The sequence below is a fragment of the Rhincodon typus genome, chromosome 25 (genome assembly GCF_021869965.1).
Source record: "Rhincodon typus isolate 14 chromosome 25, sRhiTyp1.1, whole genome shotgun sequence".
In the NCBI taxonomy this organism is placed as follows: Eukaryota; Metazoa; Chordata; class Chondrichthyes; order Orectolobiformes; family Rhincodontidae; genus Rhincodon; species Rhincodon typus.
The window spans coordinates 12,256,017-12,270,375 of NC_063356.1; the positions used below are offsets into that span (position 1 = coordinate 12,256,017).

At 39.0% G+C, this 14,359-nt stretch overlaps 1 protein-coding gene across 1 annotated transcript; it reads right to left on the reverse strand.

The window, feature by feature from the left end:
• Positions 1–1,761: 1,761 nt before the first annotated feature.
• LOC109913610 (gastricsin-like) lies at positions 1,762–14,254 on the reverse strand. The gene is made up of 9 exons (XM_020513147.2): positions 14,120–14,254; positions 12,497–12,662; positions 11,416–11,533; positions 11,171–11,289; positions 8,325–8,524; positions 5,777–5,899; positions 5,549–5,693; positions 3,726–3,824; positions 1,762–2,097 (listed from the first exon to the last, which is right to left on the reverse strand). Exons 1-9 carry the CDS (start codon positions 14,173–14,175, stop codon positions 1,942–1,944), a joined length of 1,182 nt encoding a protein of 393 aa, XP_020368736.1. The 5' UTR covers positions 14,176–14,254; the 3' UTR covers positions 1,762–1,941.
• Between the last annotated feature and the right edge of the window lie 105 nt (positions 14,255–14,359).

The window sequence follows — 14,359 nt, forward strand, 5'->3', positions numbered from 1 at the left end:
TAGAACATGGTTGACTCTTAACTGCCCTCTGGGCAATTATCAATAGGCAGTAAATGCTGGCCTAGCCAGCAAAGACCACATTCTGTGGATTAATTTTTATTTAAAAGCTTCTAATGATTTTCACACAGCAAGCTCATTGAGGTGGACAACAAGGGAGAAAAATTGAAGTAGGATGGCACAATCAGTTGTGCCAATGGGTACAGGAGGTTTAATCATATGAAAGGTTACAGAGAATGATAACTGCTCCTCTGATGCTGCTTGGCCTGCTGCGTTCATCCAGCTCTACACCTTGTATATCTCAGATTCTCCAGCATCTGCAGTTCCTACTATCTCCGAGAGATAATGCATGATGGTTACACAAACAGAGAGTATCCTTCTGTTTTATACCATCAGTTCTACTTTTACAACCTTTCATCAATGCCCATTATGTCTAACTCAGTATGGGAATGCTCTTTCCACACTCTTGTTTGTCCCCTTAATTGGATTTTCTATTTATGGCTTGTAATCTTTCTAGCAGCAATAGTTTTCATGTTGCTAGTAAAATAATTTGATACTTTGTGCTTTAATGTCAAAATAATTTCTGCCCCTTTCCTAAAGCAGAAACATGTTGGAATAAAGTTGGTGTTCAGGTTTTTACTTTTACTTAGACACTCGACTATTGTAAATAAAATCATGACTTATTAAAAAGTTTAATGTAACTCAATCTGAATAGAAAGAAAATGCTGTCATCCAATACAGTGGGGGATTCTGCATCAGAGCTGGCCAGTTATGGTCTACTAATCACCACTCAGAAACAACAAGCCTGATTTTAACACATTCACAACCTAGGAGCTTGTGTAGAATTAGAATTAGGCACAGTGTGATTTCCCTATTTTACAAACATCAAAGCAGTTCTTTATTTTTCTTTTTTCTCCAATTGCCTGTCAACCCCATGATACATTCCAACAATTACACACGCTAAAGAACGATGGCTACTGCTTTTCGCATTGTTCAAATGTTCAGTTTGACTCTTCCACTCATCTCCTGCCTTGCAATCCATGTCTTGACGTTCTTTTCTACAATAACTAAATGTTTTAATAACTGAGTCATGAGGGATTTTGGGAAAACACGTATTCCAATTTTTGTTACTTCAGACCTTCATTTCAAAAGAAAATTGGATGAACATTTGAAAAGAAAAAGACTTGCAAGACTATGGGGAAAGGGGCATACAATCAGGATGAATTGAATGCCTCTTTCAAAGAGTAGAAACAAGCACAATGCAGGAATTGCCTCCTTCTCTGCAGTGTTGTTCAATGCGGACTTGAGAAAAGTACTTACAAATCTGTACCTAGATATATTTATACCTAAGATGGCACCGTAAGTGGCGACTTGTAAAACTTTTCACTGTACTCATTTGAGTACATGTGACAATAAAGCTAATTCTAAGAAATCTAAGGCTGGCATGCGAAGTCACCAGTGGTGGAAACTGAATACCAGGGAGGCACAAAAAACCAGAATTGAAGGAACGTAGAGATCTCAGAAGGTTGCAAGGCTTGAAGAGGTCATGGAAATGTGGAATGATGAGGCTCTGGATCAGGCCGAAAACTTTAAAGTTTGAGGCTTTGCCATATTGGGTCCCAAGTGATAGGAAATATAACAAGAAAAACAGATCTTACATTAGCTTTACAGAATGACTGGAATATGAAATCCATTGGTTTAAGAGTACGTGAACATCACTGACAATAGTCAAAAATACGTAAATGAGACAAGAACCAGGAATAGTACTTTTCAAAGCTTTATAATATTTATTATTTACACATGAAGCAATGGTAACCTTCAGGTGGAAATGGTTTCTGAATCAACGAATGAAAATTTTTGGGAAATAGATGCGGCAGATACTGGGCAAGTACATGATTTGTGAGTAAGGATAAGTCTTGAACGATAAGTCAGAGTGTACACAGCTTAGACAGCTTTAGCGAATCCCATTCTGTTGTTCCCTCTGTCATAAATAGAATAAAATTCTCTCAGGAAGACATCACCCAAGATCCAGAAAGGTCCATATCGGGTAGGACCTGGCAGGTAGGTGGACTCAAATGCAGCAATACATTGGTCGTAGCTCTGTAAAGCATCAAATAATGATACACTGTTAGACTCAGATATTTTCTAATCACCCTGTTCAGAGATGTTATTACACACTGCTGGAGTAGGTGGGACTTGAATCCAGGCCTCCCAGTCCAAGGATAGGGACACTACCACTGTACCACAAGAGCGATCCCACACCATTCAACTCAAACAGATCAGGCTCACAAATAATCAGAGACAACAAGGTGCAGGGCTGGATGAACACAGCAGGCCAAGCAGCATCATAGGAGCAGAGAGGCTCCTCACAAATAATCAGGATAGGTTTATTAACTTCAGCTCTCGGACAGAAACTCTACAGAAATACTTTCAGTTCACACTTTTCTGGCCTTATTATTGCACTGACAATAAAAAATAACAAAGTTGACAATAAAAAAACAAAATGCTTAAATTGATTAATGTTAATGGAAGCTTTTTATTCCCTTCAACTTTGTTCATATCAGGAATTAGCTATCTCTGACAGTGAGGTATTTAACTCCCACTCAAATGGATTAAGTTGTGTCTTCACTTGCTCAGCCATTTGACGTTGGGAATTTCAAACTTCTTCCATTAGTCAGTGCACGATGGCATTGATTCACTGGAGAAGGATAGAAGGGAACAAAGTGGGGAGGGATTGGAAGGGATTGGGAAAATCATTCTACCAGGAAATCTATTCATCCCACAACATGGCACTACCCAACATCCAGTACTGGCTTCAGTAAATGCAGCCATCGAGAAATTTATAGCACATCATCTCACTGAAATGAGACATTGTGATCAGATCACAGATTGAAGAACTTTGCAACATTTTGCTCCCCCAAACAATAATTTTTCTTATGAACTATTTACAGAAAAATCATAAAATATTTGCAAGAAGATTTTCTGATTTCACTGCAACACAAAGCAAATTTAAGCCCATAATGTATTCCTAATGCTTCATTATTAACAATAGTAATAAAGGATTATGTTATTCGAGTAGAGTGTGATGGATGCTGGCACATTAAATAAATTTAAGGAGTAGATAGATTTTTAATGAATAATGTGTCGAAGGGTTACGAAGAGCAGGCAGGAAAGTGGAATTGAGATCAACGATGGTTATATTAAATGGTGGAGCAGGCTTGAGGGGCTGAATTATCTCCTCTTGCTCCTTGTTATGCTTTTACGGTATGGAGTAATGATCTCGAGTCATGAGTTCAAATCACTTCTCAAGCAGCTGCGGAATTTACATTCAATTACTTAATTTAAATCTGGACTGAAGAAGTAGCATCAATACTGATGACTATGAAACAAGCAGATTATTTTGTCTTTTACTGGTGAAAGCTTGTTATCATTACCAAGCTGACCTACATGCAACTCCAGACTCAAGTAACATGTCCTCAGTTATTGTTGATTATCCTTAAAATGGCCTAGTAAGCCATTGACAGAGTCACACAGCGTGGAAACAACTTAGTTGTATCGAGAAAACTGTTTACTACCAATTTTCTCAACAAAATGAGGAACAGTCTGACTCAAAATAGGTACACCTCATGAATGAATAAAATAGGCAGCCAATTAATTATGCAACTCCTCTGACCAAACTCAGTCACATCAAGCATTAGCTTTTAAAAAAAGACAGCTGTCATACACACCTGTTTGATGTAGGCCGAGGCTGGAATAGTGAGATCAACTCCATTGATTACAAAGGTCAATGAAGGCAGGTTTCCAACAGCATTGCAGTTGACTACAAACTGTGAAATAAAGAAGAAAACATTCAGTAGATCTGCATGTGTAGCACAAATAAACAATGCACAGCAAGGAATCATTTGAAAAGTAATATTCCACAGACAACCTATCCCAAGTAGTTTCATTTCCACTGAAAGTGTGAACCTTGGGATGTTGAGGCCACACCTGCAGTACTGTGTGCAGTTTTGGTGTCTTTATCTGAGAACAGATATTGTAGCTATGGAACAAGTGCAATCAGACTGGATTTCTAGGATGCAGGATTGATGTATGAAGAGAAACTGGATCTGTTAGGACTATATTTACTGCAGAGAAGATGTAATGAGGTGGAATCTCATGAAAACCTATAATATTCTAACAGGACTAGACAGGGTAAATGTTCCCAATGACCTGGGAATCCAGAACCAGGGGTCACAGTCTAAGAATTACGGGGTAGGCTATTTCGAAATGAGATGAGAAGAAATGTCTTCACCCAGACAATGGTGAGCCTGTGGAATTCTCTGCCACAGAAAATGGACAGGCCAAGATATAGTGTAGTTTCAAGAAGTTAGATATAGTTCTACAGGGTAAAGGGATCAAAGGGTACGGGGTGAATTTGGGAACATCGTATTGAGTAAGCTTATCAGCCATAATCATATTGAATGGCAGTGCAGACTTCATGGGCCAAATGACCTACTCCTGCTCCTATCATCCATGCTTCTATTTTATTAGAGAATTTTGTATCGAAGGTTTTTGATAAAGTGCATTAGAACAGATGATTTCTACCAAATTGGGGAGTCAAATTCAACATTTGATCTCTTTAAAATTGTTCCAAAGTGAACGAGGTGAGGAATCAAGGTTAGATCTCTTCACGCTGGTAAGTGTTACAGTATAGAAAGCTTTGCCACAGAGGAGAGGGTCTTACTCAATATTTTGTTTTATTGCCTTAACCAGCCACTCCCTTTGCCAATGCACCATTGTCAGTGGATTCTATGAGGACTAAATGGCTTAAACAACCTGATGTTGTTTATTGCATTATCCCTAAATGCCACATGATATCGCAATGGGCACTTCCCACATAACACACTTACTATCTTGTGCTGATTAAATTCTTCTGTTTTAAGGAAGGTGTAAATCTAACACTTTCAAGTGCATTGTGTGAGTACACACTTCAAAATACAGCTTCTGCCTTAGGAGAGACTTTGTCAAAAGTCTGAGAAGTCCTTCCTTTCTACTTCCCCAGTCATATCCACCATGTGCACTCTCAAAAGGGCAAGCATTGTTTTATTGTTAGGATAGTTCCATTCCATACCATCATCTCATGACTTGGAGGTGCCAGTGTTGGACTGGGGTGGACAAAATCTGAAGTCACAGAACACCAGGTTATAGTCCAACAGGTGTATTTGAAATCACAAGCTACGGAGCACTGCTCCGTCATCAGTCAACCTGGTGTCATGTGACCTCTGACACCATTTCATGACTCCTTCAAATAAAAGTGAAAATTTTCCTCAAACCAATTAAGACTTCAATCCATTAATGATTCAATGGCGACCGCAGAAGTTAGTTTTGCTTAAGACTCTCGCAACAATCAGGTAGAGGAAACGGCAGTCCATTGTATCAAGCCCAAATCCCAGAGCTGAAAGGATAGTCTTGTAACATAGATTCCACGCTTGTGGCCAACAAGGGCCATTATAATCCTAGCACCAATACTCCGCAGTGCCTGTATCAGTAAGCATGTATTTGAAAAGCTTACCTCCCCATACTGGTTCTGCTGGGCACCAATGTATTGCATCAGTTGTTCTAATTCCTGGCTTGGTGCAGTGAGCAAGGAAGTCCCAGTATCAACCATAGCTTGGCAGCCTTGGGTACAGAAGGTCGGTTCACCATTGAGAAGCACACTAAGAAAGAGAATTTCATTATTTGGTTATTAATCTGTGGATAGTGCAAGCCACTCGTGACCAACCAGTCTTTTCTTACTTACCCTTGCATTGAGATAAGCCAATACAATTCCTGAAGGACAGGGACCCAGACAATTTCACCAGTATACAAACTATTGTCAATCCCTCCAAATGTCACTTCACCGCCATGTTGACTGTTTGGTTCCCTAGAAAGAAGAAAGATGTTCAGCTTTACTAATAAGTCTTATGGGACCATAAGTCATAGGAGCAGAAGCCGGCTATTCTTCCTATTGAGTCTGCTCCACCATTCAATTAGATCATGGCTGGTCTGATAACCCTCAACTCCACTTCCCTGACTTTGCCTCATAGCCTTTGATATCCTTACTAATTAAAACTCTGTCTACCTCAGCCTTGAATATACTTAATAACCCAACCTCAAAAACCCTCTGTGGTAAAGAATTCCACAGATTCACGATCCTCTGAGAGAAGATATTCATCCTCATCCCTGTTTTAAATAAGCAATCCCTTATTCTGGGATCATACCCTCTGGATTCTTCCATAGGGGAAACAACCTTTCTGCATCTACACTTCAAGTCACCCAAGAATCTTGTATGTTTCAACAAGGTCACCTCTCATTCTCCTATAATGTGAGATATAAATGCCCCAATCTAGCTTCAAGATACCAACTAAAATACAAAGCTTACTTTTTCTCCTCCATTCACTGGCATAATCACATATCACGTTGAGGCAAAATATATTGTTTTAGATTCTGCATCACAATTAATATAATAATATTTGACCAAGAGTATGTGTCATATTATAACCCCAGCCTATGACTGGGATAATCCCAGATCAGATATAACCCTCAAATGGTCCTTAACTTTAGGTTGAGAAAGGCACATCCCAGGAAGTTTAAATAGCTCTGATGCACTGATCATCTCTCTCAAAAGAAAGAAGCTTACTGAAATTACCATTTTTGTGATAGCCTTTTCAAGGCAGTGAAAAATTGTCCAAATAATTATAAGAGTCCAGATAAAAAATTTCTCATTAATGTACTGCATTCAGCTGTGTGAGACTTTATAATTTCCAAAATATATAAAGGTTTTTAGAAGAACTGAATGTGCAATTCAAAATCTTGGCAGAAACAGAAAATCAGAACATTAGATAGGATCTAGGAAAAAAAGAGAGATGGCACAATCTTACTCCTAATTGACAATCTAGTTGCAAATTTTAAATGTTTCAGTAAAAAGTAGGACATCCATCATATATTAAAGTAACATTTCCCTTAATCCCCTGGGTGAGTGTGACATGCCCAAGCTGGCTATGTGAAATTGCCTTATCCAGATTCGTTCTCAATATATATCGTATTTTTGAGAATGCAAAATTAATTTATTCTGTGTAAAAGTCATTTCGGAGCTGTCATAAAGTGCAATCCTTCTTTTCCTCCGAATTTTGATTTTGATCATTAAGTTTGCAGAAAGACAACCTTCTTTAATTATAAGGAAATTTAGAACCGTCAAACTCCCTCCAAGGATCCCTTGTATTCCAGGAATGTGAACGTTGCTGATGTGTAATGTTTTGTCAAAATTCTCCCTTATTTAGGGGACCTGTGTTGTAAAGTCAGAACATGTTTTTGAATTGTAAAGTTTTCTATTTGAATGGGTGTAGCTATTACTTTCCACATTGGCATGTTTCCTGCTTTCAAAAGGAAAATGTGGTTGCGTGCCTCTTTCTTTATTAGTGAGTCCTTATGATTGCTATGCAGAGCTAAAACCCAACTTGTCAGGATTATAGTTAGACTTCCATTAATTATTTCTGAACTGTCTTTCTTTTAAAAAAATACCCTTTTACTTTCCAAAAATTAACTTTTTTTTCTCCTTATAGCCTTTCATTATGACCATCTCTCTGTCCACAGGCTCCTTCACAAATACTTATTATAAAAGAGTCATTACTTCAAGCGACAATGTAGGTTCATGTTAGTTGACCTTGACACAACTCTATTCAAACAGGTCTTAAAAACTCACAAATTATATACCGATTTGAGATAAAAATGTATTTCAGTGACCTTCAACTTTCAACAATTGCTTCACCTTCGGTGTAGCTTGGTGTTAGCATACGGACTATTAAATCAAGAAGTTCAAGTTCAAATCCTACTCCAGAAATTTGTGCACAAAAGTCTTGTTTGACACTCATAGTTATCAACTTTCTGATGAGGCAATAAACCACTGCCCCATTCACTCTCTTGGACAGATACAGAAGAACCCACAATAGTATTTGAAGAATTTCTGAGTTATACTAATTTTCTGGCCTGTATTTATCCCTCAACCTCTATCATTAAAAAAGAAGATTACCCGATTATTGCAGTTTATGAGACCTTACCGAGAACAAATTGGCTAGTAACCTTCCTACTTCAGCCCAACAACTGCTCTTTATGGGTCACTCATAGTCAATAAACACTCAGGACATGAAAGGTGCTACATAATTGCAAGACTTTCTATAATCACCTATTCGAGTACCAGACTCTGGGGTTCCCTGGGTTTCTTAAGAAACTTTACTCCTCAATTTGACCAGTTAAATGACGGCAATGTCTCTGGTCGATTCCATTATTTCATTCTGATCCCATCCTCTTACCTGCCCAGGTAAACAGAAAACACAGGGGATGACACCAGATTGTTCTGCATCATGCCATCAAACACTGGGGTGGCGCCTCCTGCTGAAAGTGCTGGGTATGAAAGACCAAGGATTCCATCAAATCTTGCATAATAAAATGTAGTTCCTGGTTCATTCTCACTGAGACCAAACTCCTGTTGGGGAATAGATATACCTGCAACCTTGGGTGGGAATAAAAAGACAATATTAGAGACAGAAAATATTAAAGTGATCTTAGGAACACGATACAATCAAACGAACTAATGATTCCAATGCCTTAGCCATTAATTCTTGTTGGCTTAGCAGAATCAGTGCTCCTAATACAGATTCTTTCAAAATCAGCAGCATGCTCTTTTGCTTTATTTAATTTTGTTCCATCATCAAACTTGAATAACCTCAGTTTAGACTGTGGGAGCTGCCCGAATTACTCCTGCACTGAGTATTGTATGACATACCAGACAGAGCAGAGCAGGAGCCCATCCCATGTCCCAGTTTGTCCTCTTTTAGCCCAGTATCTGTTGTTACCATCACTACTATTTACCTACTCCCCTTCCCCACTTACTCCCTACCCCCCTGCACCCCCACGGACGACAGCAGTTCCAGAAAGCAGTTCACCACCATTTTCTCAAGGGCAATTAGGGCTGGCCTACCCTGCATTGCCCACGTCCTGTAAATGAAGTGCCAGTTGGATGATTTTTATAACATGCATGAATCTGTTAATGAGTTAGAAGTAACAATCAGTTCCACTGCTGACATTGTAAGCCTTTGGAGGAAAATGCAATTAGCAGCTGCTGAGATTGTAACCTGAACATCAGTCCCAAAGTTGTTCATAATGAATAGCATATTCCTCTAATTCAAAACTGCTAAATTCATACCATCTGGTAATCAAGTTTTTAATAATAAATTCAATACTTAATAATAAATAAATAATAATAAATTCAATAACAAATTCAAACTTTGCTGCGCTGTTTGCACTGCTTAATTAAAGTTATAGGATCAATTGTTCAAACTAACAAAATGCCAGAAGTAGACAGCTTCAGTTTTATGCCATCTTTATATCGGTTGGTCAGGCAATAACTATCAGCCAGATAACACTGGTCAGTCATACTGGACATCACTGAGTCAACAGAACAAATTAGACAAAATGACTGACTATAATATGACGATTGAAAGGAGCAGTGCACTGTCAATATCTAAAGAGCTTTGATGCTCCGTCTATACGGGTTGAGGTTCTTTGTTTGAACCCACTAACTCTTCAGTAAACCCCCTGGTTGTCAAGCAAGAAACAGCTCAGAGGGTTGGTGGGGGGGGGGGCAGGGCGGGGGTCGTCATACTTGTGTATCCCTGTGTCCCTGTCGATTCCTGCTACAATGTCTGGATGACGAAAAGTGAATACTGCCACATGTGGGGAACTGCATGTTAAACACAAGTGGACTTGTGCTGTTTGAACTTTAGACACAAGGCCCTGTGATTTATTATTCAGAAATCAGCAGAGTTTCCAATCAGGAATGAAAACTGAGATTGACTTATTGTTTGATTCTTCAAAGGTTCAAGAATGATAACTGGCCAAAGTTGGTTGATATAATAACAAATGGAGAAACTGTAATTTATCAGTAGATCTAGCCCAAAATACCTCCACACATAAACTGCTATAACTCTCTGGTAATTCTTGTATAATCGCACATCTTGCATGTGAGTGATTGGCAAATAGTTTTAGCTGGAATTATAATATTCACAGTAGGGTGTAGCTCCCACTCTATCAGTCAGGGGCAATAGATATTTTCATCAACTTTTTCAGACAATATTATGACACATCTTTTTGACCCAGTTAGGACTTGAACTTGGACCTTCTGGCCCAGAAGTAGAGGCACTACATTAAAAGCCGTTTTATTATAAAAGAAGGTCATGGTTTTAATCAACACACGGTTCAAAATGCTTTGCAACTGACAAAGTACTTTGGAAGTGGAGTCACAGATATAATGTAGGAAGTCCAGCAGCTAATGGAGACAATTTCTAATCAATCTTTTCAGATAAATTATGTCACACTTCTGGGACAGCTGGGACTTGAACCTGGTCCTCCTGGCTCAGAAGTAGGGACATAACCACTGCATCACAAGACCCCCAATAAGCTTAGGCTAATTAGCAAAGGCTCAGTAAATAGCACTCTCGCCTCAGAATCAGTGCGCTCTGATCCAAGCCCTTCCCCAGAGAGCTGAGCCCACATTCTAGGCTGACACAGTATTACAGCATTATGGGAGCGCAACACCATTGGCAGTGCTGTCTTTTAAATGAGACATTAAAACTGAGGCTCTAACCATCCACCCAACCCCACCCAAGTGGCTGTAAAAGATTCTGCAGCACTACTGCAAAGAAAAGCAGTGCTAATATAGATACTGCGACAACATCATTAAAAACCGAATACCTGGTAAGTATCTTGTTGCTGATTTTGGATCCTACTATCTCCAAATGTCCTCCCACCTTTCTTACATAAAAGCAGGGATCATGCTTCAGAAATACTTCAATGGGCATCATTTTAACGAAGGGCCTTTTTATGAAATAAAAACCGAAAGAACTGCGAATGCTGTAAAGCAGGAACAAAAACAGAAGTTGCTGGAAAAGCTCAGCAGTTCTGGCTGCATCTGTGAAGAAAAAAATCTGAGTTAACGCTTCGGGTCCAGTGACCCTTCCTCAGTTCTGAGACCCGAAACGTTAACTCAGATTTTTTTCTTCAGATACTGCCAGACCTGCAGAGCTTCCAGCAACTTCTGTTTTTGTTCCTTTTTATGAAATGATTGGTAACTTTCTGATTAGTACCATTAAATACTTACATTAACTGTATCATATCCAAAAAATCCAGTTAAACTTCCAGAACCATAAGCCATGCTGAAACGTTGTCCGTTTGTTCTGAATGTTGAGGATCGAGATGGATTAAATTTGGGATGGTACTCTGAAGAGAGAGAGGATTGAATTATGATTTCTTTCGTTGAAAGGCTGTGGCAAGTTAGTGGATTGTTCCATGTCAAAAAAGAGAAGAGGAACTGTGCGAATAATCACTGATTGGCGTTATACTCACCACATGCTAGGCTGTCACAGTAGATGGAGGGGACCCAAAGGTTAGAGGAGCCAGTGTCGAACAGAACGGTGAAACTCTGGGGTGGGTTACCAATAGTAATAGAACCATAGTAGGAGTTCTGTGTAAGTTTGAGAAAGGATATTACAATTAACCACTGGTTACTCTGTAAAAGAGTATCATTAATTGGTAATAAACACAACTTCATTTTTTTGTCAACTACAGCCTTTAAAAATTAGAAACATTTACAAGAAGAATATCTCTGGAAAGTTGAGCTTATATTTGGCCTGCAAGCCATGGCACCAGAAATAAACATAGAATCATAGGGTCATAGAGGTGTATAGAACAGAAACAGACCCTTTGGTCCAAATAATCCATGCCGACTAGATATCCTCAATTAATCTAGTCCCATTTGCCAGCATATCCCTCTAAGCCCTTGCTATTCGTAGACCCATCCAGATATCTTTTAAATGTTGTAATTGTACCAGCCTCCTGGCAGCTCATTCCATACCCTCTGCGTGAAAAAGTTGTCCCATACGATCCTTTTAAATCTTTCCCCTCTCACCTTAAACCTGTGCCCTCGAGTTTTGGACTCCCTACCTTGGGGAAAAGACCTTCTAACATTGATCAATCACACCTTTTTGATGGCAATTAAATGGTTTATTCCTTTTTTTAAAACTTTTGTTTTAGCTGAACGATACTGTTTCTCAACTCCTTTCCCCGTATAAATCTTTAAAATTGAAACGTGTCTGTCCTGATTTTAATTTTGACTGACATTTGTGGTAACAGTATGCTGGTTCTTACAGTTTTTAATCACATTTAAAAAGAACATTATTAAGATTGACGGCCCCTACTGGGGCATTCATGTGCCCTGCTCCTTGGTGGAGCAGCAGCTACAAAAGAAATTATAAAGCCAACAATGACCTGAAGAACGGAAACGTTTATAACCTTCAATCTTGTAGCACCTGCTGGTACATGAGCTGGATAGTCAGCCTCTATTAGAACTTAACCCCAAAGCAATGGCATTCTAACTCCGTTATCTACACTCCTCTCTCCATTTGAAATAGTTTCCTTCTTGACATACATCCATGAAATTCACAAGTGGCTCATTTGCATCCTCTGACTGGTATCCAGGATAGAGATGCTGGTATTTCAAGGCAGGATCATATTTGTGAGCTTCTAAGAACCTTTTCAGCTCCCCACGCTCCTTCAGGATATCTCGCACAGATTTGCTTCTGTATAAAGGCACTCTGAAATTATTCCAAAAATACCATCAAATAATTGAGGGATGGAGCAATCTCTTTTGCAAACAATAGAAATCAAGCACAAGACACAACACAATTCAGGGCTCCATAAGAATGGAGAGTGAGAAATTGAAACCTGTTCTTCAAATAGATTGCTAGGTTATTCGAGGGTCGCTGATCCAATTCCTTATGCTGTGGTTTTACCGTTGGGTAGGTCGAGGAGGTAGGCCCCAACGAACAGGAAGCAACCCTGTACTATTGTTGTTGTTCAGAACCACAAGTTGGCTGCCTACTTAACCACACCAGCTTCTGCCAACACTTTTTAACTTGTTTTATTTCTGGATTTTACATCAAGTTGGATTGTCCAGAACCAAATCTCATCCCTGCACACCTAATAAATATTAGCGCTTGGGTTTCAGAGACTATTTTAAATTCATTTCTGGTAAAAAAATTTGGGATTTTGCCAAATGTTAAAAAAATCTGCGAATTCTATCCATTTCACCTCTGGGAATGAAGTTTGTAAACTTCATCCCAGCATTGAGTTCTACTCCAGAGGTATGTCACAACATCCCTAAACAAGCTGATTAAAAATATGCTTTCCATCTATACGCCCCCAAATGTATTCCACTACTTAGCATTGAAGGTTCCTTGTACAGACGAAGACTTTGTCTGAGTAACATAAGAACCCTGGTGTTCCATGAGCTATTGATCATCTTTCCCCAAAGGTATCACTGTAGCCTCCAAGTCTCCCTGTAATCAGATGCTTCTTGAACTCTTCTGCTTGAACCAGTGACGGCCTGAATTAGCTGGTAGCACTTGGCTATGTCAGTCAGAAGGTTGTGGAAATTTGAACCAATTCATTAATACAGTGCAGCACTTTTCAGTGGTGCTTTTGTAGGCAGGGTGTCAAAAGGTGCCACTTGAATGCTCAAGTGAATGTTCAAACAAAAATTAATTAACGACAAGAGACGGTATTTACTCTCGACGGAGATACTTCTTGATCCACACATTGAGAAATAACTTCCACCTTGCCTTAAAATTAATACTTTGCTCATATAATCTAAAACTAGAGGATAAGAACACAGGATAGAGGAGCAGGAGCCTGCTCTACTATTCATTATCATGACTGATTCTCTACAGCAATTTCACTTTCCCACAATATCCCTCAATTTAGTGCCCAAAAATATCAATCTCAGTCTTAAGTATATTCAACAGTGAACTTCCTTGGCTCTCTAGTATACAGGATTTAAGAGGTTTTTTTTTTCATTTTGGCCAGTAATGGCAGCAAACTTGCCTTTTTTGTCCATCTTCTTCTCATATGTGTGACTGCAAAGTAAAGTTTTGCATCTGACAGAATTAAAGAACCAAGTATCTCCCTTAGCAGAATGAACAGAAAGTAACCATCATATAATTTGGTGAAAATTTCACATCAGGTCAAAGTATTAAATTGCTTAGCGACTTACTTGTACAAACACTCAGACAGTTGGATACAGAGCAGAGCAAAGATTAACAACTTCATTTTGCTCCTTGAGGTAGTGTCACCAAAAGTTGGAGCCAAGTGAGATCCACACAATTCCCTGAATTGTGCTAAAGACTGCAGTAGGCAAGTAACTTTATACTCATGAGTAAACAGGCAATCTGCTTTTCAAGTTCGCTAATGAAGGTCATTTTATCACAGATTCTGAACTAGATGTCTCTTTGTT

Bases quoted from the DNA above. Each gene is read 5' to 3' on its own strand.
- LOC109913610 (XM_020513147.2), bottom strand. From the start codon at position 14,175: ATGAAGTTGTTAATCTTTGCTCTGCTCTGTATCCAACTGTCTGAGTGT. The intron at 11,534-12,496 runs GTATGTCAAGAA...AAACTTACACAG, and splicing joins CACTTGTGAATTTCATGGAT to AACTCCTACTATGGTTCTAT. The intron at 5,694-5,776 runs GTAAGTAAGAAA...TCTCTTTCTTAG, and splicing joins TGGCTTATCTCAATGCAAGG to TGTGCTTCTCAATGGTGAAC.